Source organism: Schistocerca gregaria, chromosome 2, assembly GCF_023897955.1.
Source record: "Schistocerca gregaria isolate iqSchGreg1 chromosome 2, iqSchGreg1.2, whole genome shotgun sequence".
In the NCBI taxonomy this organism is placed as follows: Eukaryota; Metazoa; Arthropoda; class Insecta; order Orthoptera; family Acrididae; genus Schistocerca; species Schistocerca gregaria.
Window position 1 is genome coordinate 438,217,733 of NC_064921.1, and position 27,137 is coordinate 438,244,869.

Genomic DNA, 27,137 nt, shown 5'->3' on the forward strand with positions numbered 1-27,137 from the left:
CTACACAATCATCCATTTGTTTGCTAAAGATGTAGAAACTCTATTTCTGTATGCAAGAATGTATGGAAAGGAGAAGCTCAAATGGATCTGCTGATAATTTTAACTGGAGGGTGTTTATAAATTATTATTGGGGTTTTAATGCTTTATAATACTTTTTACATTGAAGTTACAATTATAAATGATATGTCAAATGCAAGAGCAACTCAAACAGTTTTACCAAGAACCTTATAAATGTTCATTGTGACTACTGGCATAGCGAAGTACATGACTGATTGAACTTCACTGTACCCAAGCACTGGATAGGCCATAAGGGGTCCAACGACAGGGCTTGCTTTGCATGACCTCCACGTTAACCCGATCTACCGCAAAGCGATTTTTTGCTTTGGAGCTTCATCAAGGATTGTGTGTACATGGTTCTGCTACCAGCAGACCTCCCTGAATTAAGAAACTGGATTGAAGCAGCTGTTGATACAATCACTGAAGACACACTTATCAACATTTGGGAAGAACTCAGCTATAGACTTGGTGTGTACTGTGTGACAAATGATGTTCACATTTAACATTTATAAGGTTCTTGGTAAAACTGTTTGCGTTGCTCTTTCATTTGACATATCATTTATAGTTGTTAGTTTAATATAATAAATATTATACAGCGTTAAAACTCCGATATTCACTTATAAACACCCTGCATTTAACGTGGAAATCGATAACACAAATTCAGGCACTATTTACGATTTGGTAACCGATTGATCGATGTTATGGAGTGCCTTGATATGCATCTTCCTGTCTAAGCAACATTATATTAAGCAGTTGTTCATAAATCCATACATCACTAAGCACAGCAGTTGTCACAAACTACTCTGTTGAGAATAAAAACTTGGATTAAAAAAATACACGTTTAACAGAATGCTACACCCACTGAAGATTGCAACTGCGTTTCTGTGCAAGCAATGCAATAGCAGATGTATGATTAGAAAAAATATGTATCAGCCTCACCCTTTTTCTCTGCAGAGTGATCAGTAGCAATGTTCTGTAAATAATGAAGGATGAATGGTTTACTTCTATTATTGTAACTTCGTTTTATTTGTGTTAGATTGCCCTGAACATGGATCTGTCACTTAGAAGACCACACAGCATATGTTATCGAGGGGGACACTTGACCAGTCAGTCACTGCTTCTTCTATGGAATTACGACCATCAAAAACGTTGCAGATAGATTGGGGTTTTGCAATATGTATCACTTCACTGTTCAAGGATGCAATATATTTGTAAAGCTTCATTTTAAAACACAGATGTGTAAAATTGAAGGAGGAAAGTATTTTTTGCATGATGTGTGACTGGCAAATAACATAGTTTGAAGAAATTTTGAGCATTTATAAAAGAACTGGTCCGGAATTGTACAAAACGTAGCTGAAAGAAATAATGCAATGAGACAAACAGAAATGCCACTTTTATTCTAAGATAACAATTTCACTGCAATCGCCATGGTTCATGACGGTCGCCTGAGCTTTATAAAGGAAGGGACATGGTTCTTAATAGGGTGTGTGATAACCACGGGCAGCAGTGAATGCTTTGCAACGTGCTCTCATGATGCCCACAAGGTTGAGTGTGTGTGTTGGGGCTTACAGGCGCTCACACAAGGTTGGTAACGAGTTCTTATAGTAGGGCATTCCATTTCTTCACCAGTGCTGTTGGCAGCTACTCGATGGTGCATATAGACATGCTGCAACACGTCACCACAATGCATCACACACCTGCTCAATGGAATTTAAGTCAGGGGAATTGGCAAACCAGTGTCATAGTAGTGTTGACAGGTGAGTGTACGATGTTCAAAGATTTTGAGCTCATTACGCCCATGTAACATTATGGCTTTCCACACCAAAACGATCAAATTCAACAGTGCTGGACGTACCCCATATGGTAAGAGGTTGGGACACGTAATGCATCCACGAACACTGGGGATATTGGTTCCCAAACAAAACTGTAGAAAGTGCTAGCGTAGCACGTGGAACAGCTTTGTACTACATTTATGGCTGACTGCTCATTACGCTTTGTTGTTGCATAATGAGCAACATTCATATAAAACCAATGAAAGCGCAATGCATATCAAAAGACTGAATATTCTACTGGTAGCCGAAACAATATGGCAGACAGGGCCTTATGGGCGTTCTGTAGCCTACGTCATCTACAGGTATTGAAAAAGTTTAATCGCTGTCCGTGGGCAACCTGTGACTGACCAGCTCTTACTAATTGGATTAAACCGCTCCTAGAAGAACGCGAAACAGCCACGTCACCTGAGAATTGCTCGTGACGCGTTTCCCACGTGTGTGCAGAAGTAGCTTCTAAAGAGAGAGATAAATACACTTGGATTAAATTATACTCTAATTCGGCAGATATATTGGTCTGTCTTTGGGCATTGAGCTAGCTTCAACATGGCGATAGCGTAATTGGTAAAGGAGGCTTTGAAGGTCTCGTTGTGTCAGTAATCTCTCTGTGGCATTCGTCAGTGTCGAAGGTGCGCAGAAATGGACGTTGTTATTGCGTCTCCTACCTGTTGCGAGGTACGTCCTGTAATTGTAAACAGAAGGGTCTTATAAACAGACGGGTCAATATGGTCCCCCCCTTTCCCCCTTTCCCCGATATTCGTCTTCGGTTGTGTCATGTTTATGGCCACGGGATTATGAATGATGCTGTTGAGAGGGAGTGGTGCGGAAAATTCAAGGCTGGTGGCATAGATATTCGTGATGGTAATGTTCGACGAAGACATTCAGATGTGACTGGTGAAATTGTGCAACATATCTATAAAAAGTGTGCGTGCGAACGTAGATTCACAATTTTCGGACTCTGCGAAAATGTGCATCAGGTTTCTAGGACAACTGTCTGTAACGCTGCTAATGACAGGTATTATTACCATAAATTTTGTGCACAGTACGTAACAAAATATCCAACTGGTATTCAAAAAACTGAAAGAATGAGTTCGTCTTGATATTCTTCATTGCTACAGCTAAGAAAGGGAGGAGTTTTTGAACAGAATCCACCCTGGGGATGACACATCGGTCCAGTACATGAGCAATTAAAGTAAGGAACAGTCCGAACAGTAAATGCACACTCATTCTTACAATTAGTCCAAAAGTTCAAGTATACATGGTCATATTTCAAAACTATGGTTGCTTTCTTTTTGCATCACAATGTAATTTTTACAACAAGTCTCGTAAGAGCAATGCATGGTAGTACTAGGACATCACAGGTTTATTGTGAGACTCTTATGAAACTGTAACGGTCTTTCCAAAACAAAGGACACAGCATTATTACCGAAGACAATGCGCGACCGACTGCTGTGAGTCGAACGAAGGAAAAACGAAAACTTATTGGCTGGGAGATTATTTAACATCCTCGCTATAATCCAGACTTTGAACAAAGCGACTTCCATCTCTTCCGTTAGATGAAGACCTGGGAGGCTACTCAGCACTTCATGATCGATGATGAGCTGACGAATGCTGCCAACAGCTGGCGGGAGCACCAGGCGGCACCATCCTTTGATGAAGGAATAAAGAATCGGGTATCAATCACGACTAATCTCCGAATGTGGGTGGTGGCTATGTGGAGCGTTGAGCCGTGGTACACGGCTCCTTCCTTAAGCTCAGTCCACTGATTAAACACGACACAAGTAGGCTTACAACACTTGAAACCAAGTCCAGAAGCTGCCGTCTATTTGCTGCAGCTGAGAAGTTGTCCGGCAGAGTAAACCTCAAGAAACTCCATGTCCGTCACAGTATCGTCACATACTCGTAAATAATAGCACAGTTACAGTCTCTGAGCACTGATCGAGAACATCGCGCAAATAGTCTTCCAATAGGTGTGTTGGTATCTTTATTTCGAGCTGAAAAACGGGTGACTTTATGCCATGTGTTTCTAAGTGGAGCTGGGAGGCGTGTTCATAGCTTGCAGCGTCGTTCACAGCATAAGCGCGGTGACTGGCGCGCCACTGGTGGTGGGATCGTGCAAACCAGATCTCATATCTCGATATTCGAATCTCTGGATACAATATGGCGAAGTAATGTCCTCATGTAAGGGCAGATGGTCTATGAAACAAATTTGTCCCTTTTATCGTTTTTCAATAAGCAGTCGGTTTTTTTATGACTAGCTCTCGTATTTGTAGACCAGATAAGGAGTTCCACATTACATCCAGAAAATTCATATGTTACTAATGTGACCGTGGAATGTGGAATTTAACAGATATCGAAAAGGAAAGATGAAGAGAAAGAGATATACATTTGCAATAGTGGTTCGTTTTGATAACAAAACGTCTACGGCAAAAAATTACAGGAATGTGTCACTCACCTTGTGGGAAGTTTTGCACTGAGGTACCGGAAAGTGTGAATTTCCTCAACTTTGGCATCTGTCCGAGCCTCAAGTCTGTGTCGTTGTTCTGGTTGAATATAAGGGAGAAGCGTTGGATTGTCGTGTTTCCTAAGTGGTAGATGTTGTGGAGAGAGATTTTACAGGCCGTCGTCGATTTGTAGTAAATATCTGGGTTTTTAAAGTCTACCGATATCAGTGAGCCCCTTGGTCCGCTGAACACCGGTCTGCTGAAGTCCCAGAATCGATCATCGGAGCTGTCGTAACTAAAAGGATTCAGGTCTGCTATGCTCTCTGTGATGTGCACTTCCAGGAAGCAGTCACGGTACCTGTAAATGAAGGGAGAAGAATGACTTCAGAGATGTTTAGGAATAACAGGAGAATCGAACAAATTTTAGTCATGCCCTTAAAAGACAATATTGGTCGATTTAGGAGCTTATGTAGAACTTTTATCAGACGGTCATGCGACATTCCCACTCTTATGTAAGTCACAGCAGTGAAGCGGGGTGTATATGCCAATCGGTTCTATGCAATCAGTACAGTAGGACAGGTCGACTTGGAGACGTAGCCGAGACTGCAGTGTCCATGGAGTTTCCCAGTTTGTTGGTGTATCAACGCGGAACGCAGGCGGTCCAACATGTCTATGAGGTATAGTCTACCACTTACGGGAGAGCATCACAAACTGGAAAAGTATCTCAGATATAAGACTCGCTTTCAAACGTTTCTAACAGTTTGCACTACCGGACAAGGCATACTTTGACCAAGTGATAAGGGTCATCTAGTGCGCGTCACAGTAGTGGAGTGAGTATTAACCTTTTAGTAGCCCTCTGACGAAAAACTATCCTTCTATGATCGATAATCGAAAATAGGATTTTAAATTCATATGGAAACACGTTTATAGCAATTATTGTATAATTTTGTAAGGGTGAAAAAACTGAAGATGACGAGGCAGTCATGAAGAGATTGACAGAGTGACGAGACATTCACTCCGCTTGCAAATGGATTTCAAATTTAGTTATAACATATATAGTCTACGACTCGGGAACCTGGGGGGAAACTACTTTATATCTGCAGAAGGCGCAGCATTTTGCAGTTCGCGAACTTAATTGCATCCTTCATTAATTCAGCACCTTCCTTGTTCCTGGACATCAAGATTAACCATTATAAGAAGCTTAATCGCAAGCCAATCTGTCGCTCAAGTTAACTTCTTGTGTTCAAAGTAAAAATTTCGGTTCTTTCTTAAGAGTTTTTTATTTTTATTTTAATTTACAGAAAAAAATTCAAAGAGCTAAAAAAATAAAAAGCAAGACGAAGAAAAAAGAGGAAAAAAATCGTAGTGCGGTGGATATAGGTGCGCAGGTACGATGTTTTAAGGAGCCATATCTTGTTCCGTTATATTCATATAATTTTATACGCTTTCGTGTTGTAAAAGATTACGTTCTGTGATGTTCGATGTTGTATACATATCAGAGTTCTCGATCTCACGAATGAGTTTGACGTACTGACGTAAGCAGTTTCAGATAAACTGTATGATCAAAAGTATCCGGACACCCCCCAAAACATACGTTTTTCATATTGGGTGCATTGTGCTGCCACCTACTGCCAGCTACTCCATAACAGCGACCTCAGTAGTCGTTCGACATTGTGAGAGAGCAGAATGAGGCGCTCCGCGGAAATCACAGACTTCAAACGTGGTCAGGTGACTGGCTGTCACTTGTGTCATACGTCTGTACGCGAGCACCCCAGCTGCTTTATTGCACTGCAATCTATTGACCATTTTCTCCACTTCCTCAAATGTGATTCTATTTCCGTCATCATTCCTATCCCATTCTACCTCGAAATCTGAAACATTACTGATTGTATTTTCACCTACATTGAGCAACTATTCAAAATATTCCCTCCATCTGCCCAAGGCATCCACAGGATTCACCAGCAGTTTTCCTGACCTGTCCAAAATACTTGTCATTTCCTAAACATCCCTAGGTCCACTGTTTCCGATGTGATAGTGAAGTGCAAACGTGAAGGGGCACGTATAGCAGAAAACCGTACAGGCCGACCTCGTCTGTTGGCTGACAGAGACCGGCGACAGTTGAAGAGGGTCATAAAGTGTAATAGGGAGACATCTATCCAGACCATAAAATAGGAATTCAAACCTGCATCAGTATTCACGGCAAGCACTATCACAGTTAGATGGGAGGTGAGAAAACGTGGATTTCATGGTAGACCGGCTGCTCATAAGCCACACATCACGCCGCTAAACGCCAAACGACGCCTGGCTTGGTGTAAGGTGTAAGGCGCGTAAACATTGGACGATTGAACAGTGGAAAAACGTTGTGTGGAGTGAGAAATCCGATGGCAGGGAGTGGATATGTCAAATTTCCGGTGAACGTCAACTGCCAGAGTGTGTAGTGCCAACAGTAAAATTCAGAGGCGGTGGAGTTATAGTGTGGTCGTATTTTTAGTGATGGGTGCTTGCACCCCTTGTTGTTTTACGTGTCACTATCTCAGCACAGGCCTACATTGATGTTTTAAGCACCTTCTTGCTTCCAAATGTTGAAGAACAATTTGGGGATGGTGATTCCACCTATATCTATATCTACATGGTTACTCTGCAATTCACACTTAAATGCCTGGCAGAGGGTTCATCGAACCATTTTAATAGTACTTCTGTACCATTCCACTCTCGAATGGCGCGTCGAAAACAGGAACACCTAAATCTTTCCGTTTGAGCTCTGACTTCTCTTATTTTATTATGATGATCATTTCTCCCTATGTAGGTGATCATCATCATCATTTAAGACTGATTATGCCTTTCAGCGTTCAGTCTGGAGCATAGCCGCCTTATAAAATTCCTTCACGATCCCCTATTCAGTGCTAACATTGGTGCCTCTCCTGATGTTAAACCTATTACTTCAAAATCATTCTTAACCGAATCCAGGTACCTTCTCCTTGGTCTGCCCTGACTCCTCCTACCCTCTACTGCTCAACCCATGAGTCTCTTGGGTAACCTTGCTTCTCCCATGCGTGTAACATGACCACACCATCTAAGCCTGTTCGCCCTGACTGCTACATCTATAGAGTTCATTCCCAGTTTTTCTTTGATTTCCTCGTTGTGGACACCCTCCTGGCATTATTCCCATCTTCTAGTACCTGCAATCATCCTAGCTACTTTCACATCCGTAACCTCAACCTTGTTGATAATGTAACCTGAATCCTCCCAGCTTTCGCTCCCATACAACAAAATTGGTCGAAAGATTGAACGGTGCGCAGATAACTTAGTCTTGGTATTGACTTCCTTCTTGCAGAAGAGAGTAGATCGTAGCTGAGCGCTCACTGCATTAGCTTTGCTACACCTCGCTTCCAGTTCTTTCACTATGTTGCCATCATGTGAGAATATGCATCCTAAGTACTTGAAGCCGTCCACCTGTTCTAACTTTGTTCCTTCTGTTTGGCACTCAATCCGTTTATATTTCTTTCCCACTGACATTGCTTTCGTTTTGAAGATGCTAATCTTCATACCATACTCCTTACATTTCTGATCTAGCTCTGAAATATTACTTTGCAAACTTTCAATCGAATCTGCCATCACAAATAAGTCATCCGCATATGCAAGACTGCTTATTTTGTGTTCACATATTTTAATTTCGCCCAGCCAGTCTATTGTTTTCAACATATGATCCATAAATAATATGAACAACAGTGGCGACAGGTTGCAGCCTTGTCTTACCCCTGTAACTACTCTGAACCATGAACTCAATTTACCGTCAGCTCTAACTGCTGCCTATCCATGTCAAGACCTTTAATTGCTTGCAAAAGTTTGCCTACTATTCCATAATCTCGTAGAACAGACAATAACTTCCTCCTAGGAACTCGGTCATATGCCTTTTCTAGATCTATAAAGCGTAGATACAATTCCCTGTTCCACTCATAACACTTCTCCATTATTTGCCGTAAGCTAAAGATCTGGTCCTGACAACCTCTAAGAGGCCTAAACCCACACTGATTTTCATCCAATTGGTCCTCAACTAATACTCGCACTTTCCTTTCAACAATACCTGAGAAGATTTTACCCACAACGCTGATTAGAGAGATACCTCTGTAGTTGTTACAATCTTTTCTGTTTCCATGTTTAAAGATTGGTGTGATTACTGCTTTTGTCCAGTCTGATGGAACCTGTTCCGACTCCCAGGCCATTTCAATTATCCTGTGTAGCCATTTAAGACCTGACATTCCACTGTATTTGATGAGTTCCGACTTAATTTCATCCACCCCAGCTGCTTTATTGCACTGCAATCTATTGACCATTTTCTCCACTTCCTCAAATGTGATTCTATTTCCGTCATCATTCCTATCCCATTCTACCTCGAAATCTGAAACATTACTGATTGTATTTTCACCTACATTGAGCAACTATTCAAAATATTCCCTCCATCTGCCCAAGGCATCCACAGGATTCACCAGCAGTTTGCCTGACCTGTACAAAATACTTGTCATTTCCTTCTTACCTCCCTTTCGAAGACTGCTAATTACACTCCAGAATGGTTTTCCAGCAGCTTGACCCATAGTCTCCAACCTGTTTCCAAAGTCTTCCCAAGATTTCTTCTTGGATGCTGCAATTATCTGTTTGGCTTTATTTCTTTCTTCAACATAACTTTCTCTGTCTACCTGAGTTTTAGTATGTAGCCATTTTTGGTACGCCTTCTTTTTCCTTTTACAAGTTGCCTTGACTGTGTCATTCCACCAAGCTGTTTGCTTCTTCCTGCTTTTACACACTACTGTTCCAAGACATTCTTTAGCCACTTCTAGTACTGTGTCCCTGTACCTTGTCCATTCCTTTTCCAATGACTGTAATTGACTACATTCAACTACCTGGTACGTTTCTGAGATCGGTGTTATGTACTTGTGCCTGATTTCCTTATCCTGAAGTTTCTCCACTGTTATCCTCCTACATATGGACCTGACCACCTGCACTTTCGGCCTCACAATCCCAATTTCACTGCAGATTAAATAATGATCAGTGTCATCAAAGAATCCCCTGAATACACGTGTGTCCCTCACAGCCTTCCTGAATTCCTGATCTGTTATTATATAGTCAATGACAGATCTGGTTCCCCTGCCTTCCCAAGTATACCGGTGAATGTTCTTATGTTTAAAAAAGGAGTTTGTGATTACTAAGCCCATACTGGTACAGAAATCCAAGAGTTGTTTCCCGTTCCTGTTGGCCTCCATATCCTCTCCAAATTTACCCATAACTTTTTCATACCCTTCTGTTCGATTTCCAATTCTGGCGTTAAAATCACACATGAGCAGAACACTGTCCTTGTTCTTTACTCTAACAACTACATCACTGAGTGCCTCATAAAAACTATCCCTCTTATCTTGATCTGTCCCTTCACAATGCGAATATACTGACACAATCCTTATTTTCTTGCTAGATACTGTCAAATCTATTCACATCAGTCGTCCATTTACATACCTTATTGCAACTACGCTGGGTTCCATTTCTTTCCTGATGTAAAACCCTACACCCCATTGTGCTATTTCTGCTTTGACTCCTGACAGGTAGACCTTGTATTCTCCCACTTCCTCTTCTTTCTCACCCCTTACCCGAATGTCACTAATAGCTAAAACGTCCAGCCCCATCTTACTTGCAGCCTCTGCCAGCTCTACCTTCTTCCCAGAGTAGCCCCCATTGATATTAATAGCTCCCCATCTCATTACCATTTGTTTGCCAATTCGTATCTTAGGAGTCCCTGGTATGTCAATTAGAGGTGGGACTCCGGCACCTCGAAAGGTCCGAGGCATTTTGCTCTGATTGTTGCCAGCATCATATTTAAAGTATCGGGGAAGCAGGTTGCTAGCCTTACTTGCCTCGAGTCCCATTGAGTTTTACCCCTAACGGTTGAGGGACTAACCGGTGGATTTGGTAGTCTTTGCCGTATGAGCACAAAGGTGACCACGACTCAGAATATGTCCGAGATGCCCAGCCTTATTCCAAAGTAACTGGTATCCCGACTGTCGGGACCACTTACTTGGCCACTCATACGTTGCCCGTGGTTCATGAACTAGGACATGACTACAGGAACCCACACCATGAACCACCCCTACGTAGGTGAGTGTCAATAAAATATTTACGCATACGGAAGAGAAAGTTGGTGATTGAAATTTCGTAAATTGATCTCGCCGCAAAGAAAACCGCCTTTGTTTCAGTGACTGCCACTCAAATTCGCATATCGTATCAGTGACACTCTCACCCCTACTGCGCGATAACACGAAACGAGCGGCAATTGTTTGCACTTTTTCGATGTCCTCCGTCAATCATACCTGGTAAGGATCCCATACCTCGCAGCAATATTCCAGCAGAGGACGGACAAGAGTAATGTAGGCTGTCTCTTTAGTGGGTTTGTCGCATCTTCTAAGTGTTCTGCTAACAAAGCGCAGTCTTTGTCTCGCCTTCCCCACAATATTATTTATGTGATCTTTTCAATTTAAGTTGCTCGTAATTGTAATCCCTAGGTATGTAGTCGAACTGACAGCTCTTAGATTTGTGCGCTTTATCGTATACCCAAAATTTATCGCAATGTTTTTAATGCCCATGTGGATGACCTCGCACTTTTCTTTGTTTAGTGCTAATTGCCACTTTTCGCACCATACAGAAATTCTCTCTAGATCCTTTTGTAATTGGAATTGATCGTCTGATGATTTTACTAGACGGTAAATTACAGCGTCATTTGTAAACAATCTAAGGGGGCTGCTCAAATTATCACCTAGATCATTTATATAAATCAGGAACAGTAGAGGGCCTATGACACTACCTTGCGGAACGCCAGATATCACTTCTGTTCTACTTGACGATTTACCGTTTATCACTACGAACTTTGACCTCTCTGAGAGGAAATCACGAATCCAGTCGCACAACTGAGATGATACTCCATATGCAAGCAATTTGATAAATATCTACATCTACATCTACATTCATACTCCGCAAGCCACCCAACGGTGTGCCACTGTCATTACCTTCCATTTCTGTTCCAGTCGCGTATGGTTCGCGGGAAGAACGACTGTCTGAAAGCCTCCGTGCGTGCTTGAATCTCTCTAATTTTACATTCGTGATCTCCACGGAAGGTATAAGTAGGGGGAAGCAGTATATTCGATACCTCATCCAGAAACGCACCCTCTCGAAACCTGGCGAGCAAGCTACACCGCGATGCAGAGCGCCCCTCTTGCAGAGTCTGCCACTTGAGTTTGCTAAACATCTCCGTAACGCTATCACGGTTACCAAATAACCCTGTGACGAAACGCGCCGCTCTTCTTTGGATCTTCTCTATCTCCTCCGTCAACCCGATCTTGTGAGGAACGGTATCAAAAGCCTTCTGGAAATCTAGGAATATGGAATCGATCTGAGATCTCTTTTCGACAGCACTCATTACTTCATGGGATTAAAGAGCTACCTGTGTTGCACAAGAAAGATATTTTCTGAATCCGTGTTGTTTATGTATCAATAAGTCATTTTCTTCAAGGTGATTCATAATGTTCGAGTACAGTATATGCTCCAAAATCCTACTGCAAATTGAGGCTAGTGATATGGGTCTGTAATTCAATGGGTTACTCCTATTTCCTTTCTTGAATATTGGTGTGACATCTGCTACTTTCGAGTCTTTAGGAACAGACCTTTCGTCAAGTGAGCGGTTGTACATGATTGATAAGAAAGGCGCTATTATGTCTGCATACTCTGAGAGGCACCTGATTGGTATACCATCTGGACCGGAAGACTTGCATTTCATAAGTGGTTTTAGTTGTTTCACAACACCTGTGATATCTACTTTTATGTCACTCATGCTAACAGCTGTTCTGGTTTCGAATACTGGAATATTTACTTCGTCTTCTTCGTGAAGGAATTACGGAAAACTGTATTTAGTAACTCCGCTTTAGTGGCACCATCATCGGTAACATTTCCATCGCTATCGCGCAGTTACGGTATTGACTGTTTTTTTGCCACTGGTGTACTTCACATACGACCAGAATCTCTTTGGGTTTTCTACCATATTTTGAGACAATGTTTCATTGTGGAAACTATTAAAAGCATCTCGCATTGAAGTCCGCACTAAATTTCGAACCAGTCTTGGGGATTTTGCGTTCTTCTGAAATTGGCATGCTTTTTTCGTTGCTTCTGCAACAGTGTTCTGACGTGTTTCGTCTACCATGGTAGATCAGTCCCGTCTTGCATCTTTCAATACAATCGAGCACCTGTTCATAATGCATGGCCTGTGGCGGAGTGGTTACACGACAATAACATCCCTGTAATGGACTGGCCTGCACAGAGTCGTGACCTCAATCCTATAAAACACCTCTGGGATGTTTTGGAACGCCGGCTCCGTCCCAGGCCTCACTGACCGACATCGATACCTCTACTCAGTGCAGCACTCCGTGAAGAATGGGCTGCCATTTCCCAAAAAATCTTCCAGCACCTGATTGAACGTATGCCTGCGAGAATGGAAGCTGTCATTAAGGCTAAGGGTGGGCCAACACCATACGGAATTCCAGCATTACCGATGGAGGGCGCCACGAACTTGTAAGTCATTTTCAGCCAGATGCCCGGATACTTTTGATCACATAGTGTATTTCCTAGCAAATATATATGAAGACCTGGAGTTGTGTGACAACTCTCTTTTCTTTTTTGTTTAGAATGAAGGGTATAATTCGCTATAGATCACCTTGTTTCTTTTTCTGCCAAAGGAATTACACAGGTTTTTAGATTCAGCATGCAATGTTTCTGGTGAACATGTACTAAAGCCGCATTTCTCCTCAGGCGTGGATGGCGCTTAATATTCTGTAATATAACTGGAACACACTTATAGAATAGGTTTTGTACCAAGAATGAATCACAACACTCAGTACAATTAATTCGGTATCATTTATCCAGCTATTAATTACGTGTTTTTCTTTCTGATGACGTCAAAATGAAATACGTCAGATCATACAACTGCCAACAGTTACCTTCCAACTTAGGATCAACTGGAATATTTCACCGGCGATATGTCATCAACTGACATTTAATTGTAAGCTTAAAGTGATGCTGGTTTCTCCGTTCTGTACGTGCTAGCCGTTCCATCAACACAATCACAGTGCCTTTATCGTTGGAGGGGAGACCTGGTTACTGCCTAGTCTGGTTTGATCGAAGCCCCCCACCGACCTCTCTAAAGAACTTACTTCTATACAGTGAACCCTTTCACTACCGGATGTTTCACCTGCCGAGAATTGTTCCCGGTTGTATGGCCGTGGTCCATGGAACTCCTCTATCTCTGACATTTCTTCCAAACCTACGTTAGACATCTTCGGAAGTACTTCTGGTTGTGCTGAGTCTTGCGACTGAGAGTGGGGCGTCGAAGAACGTCCTAAATATTGTGGAAAGCGGGCGTGGCCTGGATTTCACGTGATAACAGAGGTAAAGCTTGTCAAGGATAAAATATAACTATCGATCATAGTACGTCAAAGATAAAAACTTCTCATAGATTCTGTAGCGCCACTGTCCATATATCGCTGTGTTTCGTAGCTTCTTCTTTTCTGTTAAAATTATCCCCATGTTTATATATTTCTATGCCTTCTCTATATAGCCGTGGATAATAATTCGTCAGAGTACACAAAACTTCAGTTACCGAAAATTTAATTTCATGATCACCCGATTGAAGAGCATGTCGCACCACGGCTGACTTGTCTGTTTTCCCTAGTCGACAAAGACTTTTATGTTCCTTCAACCGTGTATTCACACTTCTCTTTGTAGTTCCAATCTACACCCTTCCACACGTACACGGAATCTTACATACACCACTTGCAGGCAGAGAGGGACGTTTATCCTTAACGGAACGAAGTGCTTGGCCTATTTTCTTAGTTGCTCTGAAAATCGGTCAAACGTTATGTTTCCTTAAGATCTTGCCAATTTCATCCGTTACTTTTTTGATGAAAGGAAGAGAAACCGTGTTCTTCCATCGCTTTGTCCTATCGTTGTCCTTAGGCCTCCTGTTATTCGGTCGCAAAACTCTATTTATTTCCTTACCAGAGTACCCATTCTTCTCAAAAGCCTCCAAAGATGTCCAACGTAGCTTTGGACGAAACGTCAGGGATAGAAGAGTTCCATGGGCCACGGCCATACAACCCGGAAGAATTCTCAGCAGCTGAAACTTACTTCCCCTCTACACATACCTTACTTCGGTAAAACTCGATCCGACTACGAAAGTCGATAGCAGGCGATAAATGTTTTGGACAAGTACACTTCATTTGGACGTCACTTCCCAGACATCTTCGAATGAAGCTATCTTCTCCCCAGTGAATAAGCCTCAACTTCGGTTTCCCTGTCGTGTCACTTCCTCAAGCGAAAGAGGCAGTTACGCTTCCGCAGAACGTGGTAGGCGTGGAGAAGCTGTTCCTGGAAGAACCTCCAGGCGAGGAAATGACTAACAGCGCACATTTGTACTACGCGTCTCTCAGGTTCCTGGATTCGATTCGACTGGCGTTATACCGGCTCATATAATATTATTAACCATTTCTATGGGTGTGAGATGGCGGTTCTTATATTTAATCGTTATAGCTTAGTAACATTCAACACATTTTGAAGCACTATTGACATAACACAGGAACTCGTTTAGACTCATCATAGGCCATCTGTGTTAAAATAATTTCACGAAAACTACTAAAGCTTAAATGAGAGCCTTGATTCTTGTAACTAGTCGCCGGTGAACATTGTTACTAAGTGTGTTGTACGCTGTTAAGCCTTAACGAACCGTTCAACTGCTCCAAGCGCGTGGTTTTACAGTATCCCTGTCTTCGTCTCCAGCTCGTACTGCTACAGATTTTTATCCTCCAAGAAGCTGGCCGAAATAGGCTGAATAAAGCAACGGGTTGCACCTTCGGTTGTATGTTTTCTAGCGTACAGGACACAGATCTGCAAAGTGCTACCATTGGCTAGCCAGTTGGAGAAAATAACGTAGAGCTTGGGTTCCACATGTTGAATGATAAGCGTGTATTACTAAATGTAGGGAAGGTAATTTCGTAATTCAGCTAAATTTCTGCGAGAGTGGGAACATCGTTACATCCTGGCAATGATGATAAGCGTGGTCCTTGTAACAATTTTTTTCCAAATTCCAGATACAACGTACGTGAGGCAGTTTGTAGGCAGCCGTTTGAAACAGTCATTATTGTTGATGGATTGGAAGGTGGAGAGAAATGAGATTTATAAAGCAATTAAAATTAAATGTGTTTATTTGAAGAATCAAAGAGATGTGCAAGGCAGAGGAAACCATCGAAAAAATTGAGGATATTGTGATATTGAGTACATCCCAACTGAATGCGTACACTACAGGCTGCACCAAGAGTTGGATAAAATCTCTGTTCGAGAGAACTTCCGATTTGCGCGTTCCATACTACGTGAACTTTCGTCATATCCGAGCGTTCTACCATGTTTTACGTCCGCGAAACTACGATTGGTTGATTTCTGTCATATTCTGTGCGGTCTGTCAGTTTTCTCATAATGATTGAAACTCGTAGAAGGCGCCAAGTGTTTCACAAACGGGCCAGGGACCTTATTTTTAAGGCGTACTCGTTCTGCGAAGTTCCGAAGTGGAGGAACGTTGTGCGATATTGTGCGAACTGTCAGGCGAATTGTGGAGGAGGGTAAGCTGTCTCAGCAGACAACTAAATATGTGGAATATCGGTCTCCAGGGAAGAAACATAGCATTCCCAAGCGGGTAACAGAACTGACAACTTCAGTCAAAATGTTTTACGTCGAAAGTTTTTGAAATTTTATGAAAGAGGCGATTTCCCCACGGCAGTGAAATCGTTCCCTGTACTGTGTGAAGCTGCTAAGTTTGCAGGGAATGCAGTGTTAGTGCAAAGAATATTGAAGGACATCGGATTTAAATATGTAAAATCTCATGACAGAGAGAAATTTTACTGGAGCTTAGTAATATTGACGCTGCTAGGATGACGTTTCTAAGAAAAATGCTTGAAATCAGATGAAAAGCAACATCAACTGTGTATTAATTGCACGACAGTGGGGTAAATTAAAACCACACTAGAATTTGTATTTCGTAAACAACGGAGGGACAATGTGGCTTGAAAGTGTCAGTGGGAAAAGAAGGGTGTCTTATAACATGTCACGCAGGTTCCTTTGCTATCGGATTCGTGCCCTGAAGTAAACTTGTATTCAGGTCGAAATCGGAAACCAACTCTATATGGTTTCAGAATTAGCTGTTGTCTTACTTGCATTCGGGCTGTCATTGTTATGGACAATGCAAGCTATCACTTTGTAATTCTCGACAGGCCTACCACTACAAAGACAAGAAAGTGGTATTGTTTCATGGCTGCGAAGTAATAATACATGACATATTGAAAAACAAACAAGAGCAAATTGTTATACATGGAATAAGGGGTACCTTAGTTGTCAATCCAGCATCAACATCCAGTGACTCTAGTTCTGAAGGCATCTACAGTGAAACATCCGAATAAATAGGTATGTGAATGGAATGTAAATGTATTTTATAATTTTCATGGAATATTTACCTTCTTGTCAACCTGTCCGAGCAGTAGAAAGTAGTTCATAGCATAATCTGTTCTGTAACGGAAATTTTATTTTACTTATCTCGCTATTTTAACTAAAGTAGAATGCAGTTTAAAATGCTGTTCATTCTTCTACGGATATTTTAGAACTGATTCTTTAGTCGTTTGTTATTAAACTAAGAGGCAACGGAAGGTGTAATCCGTTCTTTTAGGTTTGCTGTTGAATCCATTCTGCAGTGCGAGAATCCTTTTCGCTAATTTTTTTAATGTCATTATGGCTGGGAAAGATTGAACACACATACCATTCTACAATGTGTATCTCGTACTTCTTAGGTACACGTAATAATCTATCACGAAATAGTTTATAAAGCACAATGAACAAGACCATAGTGAGGTAGGTTAAACTTCCGCTATTGCAATTGTCCATAACGTATTTGCTGTCTAAGTACTTTCAGCCCAGTTGATAGTGCAGCATTCCTTGTGACCTGCGCAGCTAAAGGCCATTAACACTGTAGCCGACTGTAATTGCACTCTAGCTGTGAGTCATACTCCAGTGTCGAATACTAATCAAACCAATGTACAAGAGTTGAGTGGAAGTAGAGAGGAAAACGCGAAATGTCAGTACGTCACCAGTAAACATTTTTTTAAAAAATTGCTGTTGTATGATCCTGGTGCGGAGGGGCAATCCAGTCTTAACTTTCAGTAACGCATACCTCCCATTGGCAGACAAAATCTTCTCCTCTTCAGCTATAGTCTATGTTAATGATGTTACAGCTGCAGTCCTTCGGACTAAAATGTCTTATCTGTGTTTCATCTTATGAATGTCTGAGGAGCTAACTGGCCACTCTAGTCACCATGCTTTCAAGAGTCGCAGTAGGCTTTGTGAGGGTTTGTTCTGCATGCCTCCGGGGGTAGGGCCCGCACAAAGTAAGTGCCACTCATGGCCCACAGTTTGTTTTCTGATACTATTCTGTAGCCTTATGGCTATGTCACATCTCAAAATGTTGGCAGGCACTTTCTAGGACATACTTTATTCCCATATGCCATATGTTGGGGAGGGGGTGGGGGGGGGGGCAGCAGGACCACTGTTGCCATTCCACACCGATCCAAAATGGTACCCTGGAAACAGAGAGGGAGAGAGTTTTAGGGATATAATCACCTATTTCTACGATCACTTTTGTTCCAGAGACGTGCACGACCGAATTGGTTGCGGGGAAAGGTAGCCCCAGATGTGAAGATACCGTATGGACCTTCGACCTTTAGTAATGATGAAGAGCACTTTAAATAGCGTAGGGAAAGCATAGGGTTCCTAGACGATGTGCACACACCGATGTGTACGCATGAGTCCTCTGCAGAGAGACAAAGATTCTTTGCAGTGTCGTCGGTTCACTCGCTGTCCCACTACACGCTCCAGCTATGTTCTCAAAAGGCAACACTGGGGTGCACTCTATCCGACATCTCTCTTTCTACTTCTGGCCGCTTTCTCTAGATAAAGGACGTACATAAGGCATCATTGCTCCCTTTTATTCGTGTAATGGATGTTATATTTCCTGTAGACAAGCTGCACTGTCTGACAAAAAAAAAAAAAAAGGACTACACCCAGAAGACATTGTCGGACATCAAAGTAACATTTTACACATAGAAACCATAGGTGGGTATGTAAATGATCAAAGTTACAATTATCTATTGCCGGCGGAGTGCCTACTAGAGTGCATTAGTGATGTTCGTGTTTAGTGGTCTTATGAGGCCTGGTACGTTATATAAGGAAAGTGAACAGTTGTCAGATGTTGAGTGATTACTTTGAAAGACTGCAGATGCCGCGTACTCATATGAGAGAGCGTTATCAGCGCCTGACAGGGTTTGAAAGGGCCTCATTGGGGGTCTCCATTTGGTTGGCTGGTAGAATTGTGTAATATCCAGATTTGCAGGGCATTCTCATGTGATAACGGCGCTACATTGGATTGCAGGGCATCACGAGGGCAGGCATACCTGTCGTCACGGTTTCGATCGGCCACATCAACATTTACATCTACACTCTGCTAACCACTGTCAAGTGCATGGCAGAGGGTACGCCCCATTGTACCAACTACTAGTTTTTCTTCCCATTCCATTCACGTGTGGTGCTCGGGAAGAATGATTGTTTGAATGCCTCTGTACTTGCTGTAATTAATCTAATCTTGCCTTCACAGTCCCCATGTGAGCGATACATAGGGAGTTTTACTATATTTCTCGAGTCATCATTTAAAGCCGGTTCTTGAAATTTTGTAAGTGGGCTTTCTCTCGATAGTTTACGTCTATCTTCAAAAGTCTGCCAGATCAGTTTTTCTGCATCTCTATGACACTCTCCTACGGGTCAAACAAACCTTTGTAGACGTTCAATATTCCCTGTTAGTCCGAGTTCGTACTGGTCCCACACACTTAAGCAATATTCTAGAACTGGTCGCGCGAGTAATTTGTAAGCAATCTCCTTTCTAGACAGATCGCATTTCCCTAGTATTCTACGAATAAACCGAAGTCTGCCTGTTGTCTTACCCACAACTGAACCTATGTGATCATTCCATTTCATATTCCTGCAAGGTGTTACACCCAGGTATTTGCATAAATTGGCCGACTCCAATTGTGACGGATAGGGTACTGCATGTTTTTTTTTTTTTTTTTGTGAAGTGAACAATTTTACATTTCTCAACATTTAAATGAAGCTACTAATCTTTGTACCTCTTTGAAACCTTATGAAGATCTAACTGAATATTTATGCAGCTACTTTCAGGCAGAACTTCATTATAGATAACTGCATTATCTGTGAAATGTCTGAGGTTGCTATTAATGTTGACCGCAAGGTCATTAATGTGCAATGTGAACGGGAAGGGTCCCAACACACTTCCCTGGGACACACCCGAAATAACTTCTACATCTGATGGTAAGCCTCTATGCAAGGTAACGTGATGCATCCTCCCTACCAAGAAGTCCTTACTCCAGTCACAAGTTTCACAGATACCCAGTACGATCACATAGATGTGGTACTAAGTAAGTCAAATGCTTTTCGGAAATCAAGAAGTACTGCATCTACTTGACTGCCTTGGTCCAAAGTTCTCAGTACCTCATGTGATAAAAGTGTGTGTTGCGTTTCACATGATCGATGTTTTCAAAATCCATGCTGTTTGGCATGGAGGAGGTCATTCTGTTCGAGATACCACACTGCGTTTGAGATCAGAATATGTTCTAAGATTATACAAGAAATCGATGTCAAGTATGCTGGACGGTAATTTTGTGGATTACTTCCACTACCCTTCTTGTACACGGGTGTGACATGTACTTTCTTCCAACTGCTGTGCACGATGTTTTGTTCGAAGGATCTACGCCAGATTATAGTTAGAAGATGGGCTAACTCAGCCGCCAATTCCTCATAATTCAGAATAGTATCTGACAGGGATTCCATCTGGCTCTGGAGCGTGTTAATTTTTAAAGATTTCAGCTGTTCCTCAACAACATTAACACGTACTTCATTCATCTTTCAGTGGTTCGAGGATTAAATTGGATTTTCCTTTGTAAAGGAACATTTGAAAATGGAGCTAAGCATTCGAAGTTTAACTTTGTTACCCTCAATTTCGGTTCCTGTTTCATTCGTGAGTGACTGGACACTTTCTTTGGTGCCATTGCCTTTAAGTATGATTATACTTACTTTTTGTTTTGTGAAAGACCATTTGACAGTACTCTGCTACAGCAGTCATTGAAGGTTTCAGTCATAGCCCTCTTGGTATTCAAACGCGTTTCATTCAAAATCTCTCTCTATCTATAGTCCTATGCTCTTTTTGACACCTTGCCACAGCAATGGCAGATCGGCATATTGTGCACCAAGAACGTTAAGACCCCTTCGCATCTGCGGATGTCATCCAGAAACAACATTCTGTGTCATCCTGCGACACTAGTCGGAGACTAGCACCAACCGGAGTAGGGAATCACCGTCCCGTGCGTATGCTGCCGTTAACATCACAACACAAACAGCTGCGTTTCGAATGGTGTCTGACCGGGGAGCATGCACTGCTGGTGAACAGCGTCGTAGTGTTCAGCGATGAATCGCGGTTCTGCACCACTCTGGATGATCACCATCGGCAAGTTTGGCGGAGAGAGGAGAAAGGTGATATTCTTCCAGTGTTTTGGAGAGGCACAGCGGTATTACCCCTGACATCATGGTGTGTCGAACCATCTGATATTACTTCAGGGCACGACAGCTAGTGACTGAGTGACGCTGATGGCACTATGGTACTTCACGGACATCCTGTGTCCTCTTTTGTTAGCTTTTGTGCGAAAGTATTGGGGTGCGATTTTTCAGCAGAACAATGCTCGTCCACACATGGCAGGTGTCTATAAGAACTGTCTGCTTGATGCTGAGGACCTCCCGTGGCCAGGAAGATTCCCGATCTGCCCCGATAGGACATGTGTGGGACAGGCTCAGACATCAACTCTGTCCCTGTACCACTACCCATTGATTTTGTAATCAGTGAAGTAACACCACATACTCTCTCAATTCGTAAAGCTCCGTTTCCTCCTCCCCTTCTGCATTCTTGTATGCGTCACTTCATGCGTTTGTTCTAATGACTGCTTTCGATTCTTGCGAGTGGTCCTATTGAGGTCCAAATATAATTATTGCGAATCAATGTTCACCATTGGCGCAAGGCATCATTTCTAAACTTCTGAGTAGTTAGATTTGGATATGAAAATGACCACTCTCAAGAATCGAAGCAGTCATTCGAAGCAACATAAAAATTGACTCAGGCGGTGTATTTCTTTTTCACTACATTAAAAGCAGTCACGGTGCCCTCACACTTTGTGCCATGAGACGCTCATCATAACCGTACACAGTTGTGAGCTACGTGATCGCGAGCGGCTCTTGAACCGCCGGTACCGCAAATGTGTGTGCATCTTAGACACTCGGAATGCGTTCGGCTCCCATGTTTCTGCTACTGGCTGCAGATGCAAGTTGTCGCGAATGGGTCGCGGATGTGAGTGGAAATACATGACTGCATAAGATGAACATGTAGGAAAGCAACCTAACGTCAGCTAGGGCGCTGGGAAGCAGGAGAGGTTGCGTTTTTGTGGCAAGGGACGCTGGAGCTACATGACCAGCTACGATAGAATGTTCTGGAAGGATGACTGGACACGGGAGACGCGCGTGATCCCGGGGTATTGCATTAGACCAGCCCATATAAGCAGGGCCGCTGGTACTGCTAGGGTGATTCCTTCGATAGTTGCCTCAGACGCTGGACCTGAGCTACTCTGCCCTCGGGGCGGCACTTAGCTCCGCAGGGTACATGCAGGATTTCCCAACTTTCATTCAATGTGTTGGTGCCTCTTAGGGTTCGACAGTGGTCTTACCATACCTCGTCTTTCATCTCAGTTATTTCATCCCTTTTGTGACGGCTCCCACACCCAAGGTCCTCGACGGTACTTTTGGGGCAGCCACCACAAATTGTATAAAGCGTGGGTAGTGACCAGGATGTAACTATGTCTGTTGGCCGAAAAATAATTAATGACAAGAATTGCGCCAGCTACAAGGAAGAGATAGCTTATCTTTATTTCTGACAAAACGTGCACCAGCAATACAAGTCCAAGTACTATCCAAGAGTAATCTTTGTACTGAGCCTAGTCGAATACAATAGCAAATATCACACTGCAATGGCTCCGCTATAAACTCCACGAAATGCTAGCAATAGACAATCGACAATAGACTGTCCGTCTCGGGGCCAGCGCTCCTCCTAATATGCGCTGCGGACCCGAGCTCAGCCATGGCGCGACCTCTTCCGTCGGCGGTAAAGCCCTGAGACGCCGACGGCCGCGACAGGAACTGTGGCCAGCGATGTCACGGCCAGGGCGCGCGTGCGCGAGATGATTGGTTGGTTGGGTCCGTGGATACAACACTCCCACCGAGTTCCCTTATCTGCAAAGAATTTCCAGCTTGTTTTCCAGCACAAGGACTTTGAGCAGGACGAGCCAGCTCATTACTGGATTTAGCGTCTAGCTCCCATCCCGAACCACTCACAGGAAACTGCAGACATGACAAGGTGATCATTTTCTCGATCTCATTGTCTAGTGCACTGGAAAGGCGTACCTATAATTGAATTTATTCAGTAACTCATAGTTCTTGAGGTAGGCGTGGTTTGTCTGCACGACAAAGCTCGGTCAGGCGCTACTGCGAAAACTGAAGGCCTGACAATTTTCTAACGCCACCTGTTGAAGCATCCTCCTAACAACCTTAGTTTGGCTCCTAGTAACCGTCACCTCTACTTAAAGATTATTATATGGCCATCGTCACACTATTTAGTTTCAGGACTAAAGTGACGCCACCAGTGGCAGCTCAGCTCGCTGCTGGTAGCTGCCTACGGCGATAGCACAGAGAAGCTCATCTGTTGCTAAGATCAGTGTCCTAATGTGTTACGATATTGTGTTGAGAAGCGGCTTATTTTGTAGAAGAGACAAAGGTAAGTGTTGTGTACATAGTTCCGCGTAGTCAGCGCGTACACAACTTTCCCAATAAAGCGCGCCCCGCTAAGCACAACAGCGCAGGCGCAGCGCTCGTCCGTCTCCGCACTACGAGATGGCGCTGTCTTAGAGACGGACCAAATTCTGCTTCCGCCAATCCGCGTATTAATATGTAACGCAGCCAATGAGATTGCTGCTAACGTAGAACCTTTTCTCCTCGCTGATCACACTCGCGCAGTGATACCTGAACGCGCGAATTATTGTAACGAGTGTAAAGACCTCCGATTAGTCAGTCTGCATCAGTCTGCATTAGTCTACAGTCAAGTTTCAGTCTGCGCCTGATAAGATTATCATATTCCTGTACATAGCCTTGAAGAGAAATGTATAGACACTTTGCCAAATATCAGAGATATGTGAGAAAAAGATTAACGTACCAAGACCAAAGGAACTTCAGATTGTCAATTGTAAATAGCATCCAGAATCAAGTTAAGTAAGGTTTATGATTTTTATTATTTTAATAAATGTGTGTGAAAATTAATCAAGTTCTGTTTAAAGTTGGTCACCGTCAATCTGCTACTCTAAGCGTGCAAGTGGCATTTCTATCGTCTGACCTAACGGCAGACGATAAACACGCCAAGATAAGACCACGAGACATATTGCTGACACTCGCCTATTTCGCTAGAGCGATAAGTCAAATAATCTGATGGTGTGCGTACCGAAAGTCTTACAGTACGCACACCACAGTAAGACTTCTTGATCCAGGCCAGAGATGGCGGCTACATCATCGTACTTCTGTTGTTTTTCTTTTATTTTTACATATTGGGCGTAAACGTTAAGTCAAGTTTCAACCTTATACGAAGAATAATTTTGTTTTAACAGCTTTTTGAAGTAACTGTGTTGCAACACAGTACCATCACAATGATGTTTTTTTAACTATTTATCGTGAAAGGAATTTAGTATATTGAGCATCTTTATGTTTATCAAACAGTTAAGGAACGGCCAAATGAATTCTCGTGAAAACAGTAATAAGACCAAAAACATGATAAAATAACATTTGTTTCACATAGATAGGTTTTAAATTACTATCTGACGTCGCGGTTACGTTCTTAATTTTTTAAAAGTTTATCCTGTTCGACTTTAAACGTAGAGCATTCAGTTAAAATAATTATGCTTACCTATTTTAAGGTGTCATAATTGCTGGTACGGTAAAAATCCTGCACATGTGTTGTCCTTTTTTCGCTCTTCATATGAAACTTCAAATTTGTTACTGTTATACCCGTATCTACTACGACTACGAAGCGCACTACGGCAAATATTTTATCGCGGTGCTCTTTGGATCATAACATGCTGTAAGCATACTATAAGTTTCGGAGAGATTTAACTTAAAAATGTCCACTAGTCCAAAGTTGCTAATCGCTAATAATGATAAAAGAGTTCATTGCACATTATAAAAAAATACTCAGTTTATGCAAAAAATACTTCTTTTAAGAATGGTTAGAACATAGCTAGAAGGGACATAATGTGATAATGGTCGATTAGCAATAAATGTGCTCGAAGTAACTGAAGTTACAGATGCACCACAAGAAAACTACACGTTTTATATGAGGAACCATATATGAGACAATCCATACATGACACCTTCAGCATGTGTAGAAAGCTGACAAATGAAATGTGACACAGCATTTCTCGCCGTGACGGCCGCGGTGGCCGAGCAGTTCTAGGCGCTTCAGTACGGAGCCACGTGACTGCTACGGTCGCAGGTTCGAATCCTGCGTCGGGCATGGATGTGTGTGATGTCCTTAGGTTAGTTAGGTTGAAGTAGTTCTAAGTTCTAGGGGACTAATGGCCTCAGATGTTAAGTCCCATAGTGCTCAAAGCCATTGGAACCATTTCTCGCCATATTGACAATAATCATACAGACTTTGTAGATTGGTTAGGTAGACATTGGCATCTATGACACACTAGGTGGAGGGTCGTGTTGGTACCAGTAACTAACCCTCCGTCTTTATTCCACTCGCGAACGATACATCTACATATATACTCCGATAGCCACCAAGCGGTGTGTGGCGGAGGTCACAATTCGTGCCGAACTCATATTTGCCCCCCTCTGTTCCACTCGTGGATCGCGCGAGGATAAAACGACTGTCTGAACGCCTCAGTGCGATCTCTTATTTCCCTTATCTTTGAATGATAATCATTACGCGATTTGAAAGTTGGTGGTTATAATATATGCTCTACATCCTCGGTGAAGATTGGATTTCGGAATTTAGTGAGTAGCCTCTTTTGTTTAGCGCGTCGTCTATCTGCAAGTGTGTCCCACTTCAAACTTTCTATGAGATTTGTAACCCTCTCGCGATGGCTAAATGTACTAGTCACCAATCTTGCCGCTCGTCTTTGGACCTTCTCAATCTCTTGAATCACACCCAACTGGTAAGGGTCCAATACAGACGAACAATACTCTACGACTGGACGAACTAACGTATTGTAAGTTATTTCCTTTGTTGAAGGACTGCATCGCTTCAGGATTCTACCAATAAACCGCAATCTAGAGTTCGCCTTACCCGTTACTTGCGTAATCTACTCATTCCATTTGAGATCATTTCTAATAGTCACACCCAGATACTTGACTGATGTTACCTCTTCCAAAGACTGATCATTTATTTTGTACTCATACATTAATGGGGATTTTCGCCTTGTTATACGCCTAAGTTACACTTACTAATATTGAGAGATAACTGCCAGCCATTACACCACGCATTTATTTTCTGCAAATCCTTATTGATTTGTTCACAACTTTCGTGTGATACTACTTTCATGTAGACTACAGCATCATCGTCAAACAGTCTAAGGCCGCCGTCAATACCATCAACCAGATCGTTTATGTAAATCGTAAAAAGCAGAGGACCTATTACGTTGCCTAGGGCACTCCTGAAGTTACTCTTGTTTCTGTTGAAGTTACCCCGTTCAGGACGACATACTGCTCTCTGTCTGTTAGAAAACTTTCTATCCAACCGCATATATCATCGGATAGACCGTAAGCGCGCACTTTTTGTAGCAAGCGACAGTGCGGAACTGAGTCGAACGCCTTTCGAAAGCCGAGAAATATGGCGTCATCCTGGGAGCTGGTATCTAGAGCCTGTTGTATATCATGCACAAAGAGGGCCAGCTGTGTCTCGCATGACCGCTGTTTCCTAAAACCGTACTGGTTTCTGCAGATGAACTTCTCAGAGTCTAGAAAGGTCATTATGTCTGAACAAAAAATATGTTCCATAATTCTACAACAGATCGATGTCAGTGAAATTGGCCGGTGATTATGTGCATCCGATTTTCTACCCTTTTTATAGATTGCTGCGTCTTCTTCCAGTCCCGTGGAACTTCCCGAAGTTCCAATGATCGCTGATAGATGACGGATAAGAATGGTGCTATAATACCGTCTGGGCCAGATGCCTTTCTGGCGTTTAAGGATCTTAACTGTTTTACAATCCCAGAAACACTAAACACTATGTCAGCCATCCTTTCGTTTGTTCCATAATTGAAAGGGGGAATAGTGCTGCAGTCCTCTATCGAAAGCGAGTTTTTGAAAGCTAGGTTTAGAATTTCGGCCTTATGTTTATCGTCATCAGTTACATTACGCGCACTATCAACAAGAGAAGGTGTTGAACTATTTGTAGCGTTCATAGATTTTACGTACGACAAAATTTTTTGGGGTTATTTTTAGAATCTGCAGATAAAATATTGCTTTCAAATTC

The 27,137-nt window shown here is 42.5% G+C and overlaps 1 protein-coding gene across 1 annotated transcript in view; it reads right to left on the reverse strand.

The window, feature by feature from the left end:
- LOC126335827 (uncharacterized) overlaps positions 1–27,137 on the reverse strand; it is a 110,427-nt gene that overhangs the window by 73,922 nt on the left and 9,368 nt on the right. The window contains exon 2 of the mRNA XM_049999293.1: positions 4,342–4,688. Coding sequence (XP_049855250.1) covers positions 4,342–4,688 — 347 coding nt within the window. The remainder of the gene's footprint in view (positions 1–4,341; positions 4,689–27,137) is intronic.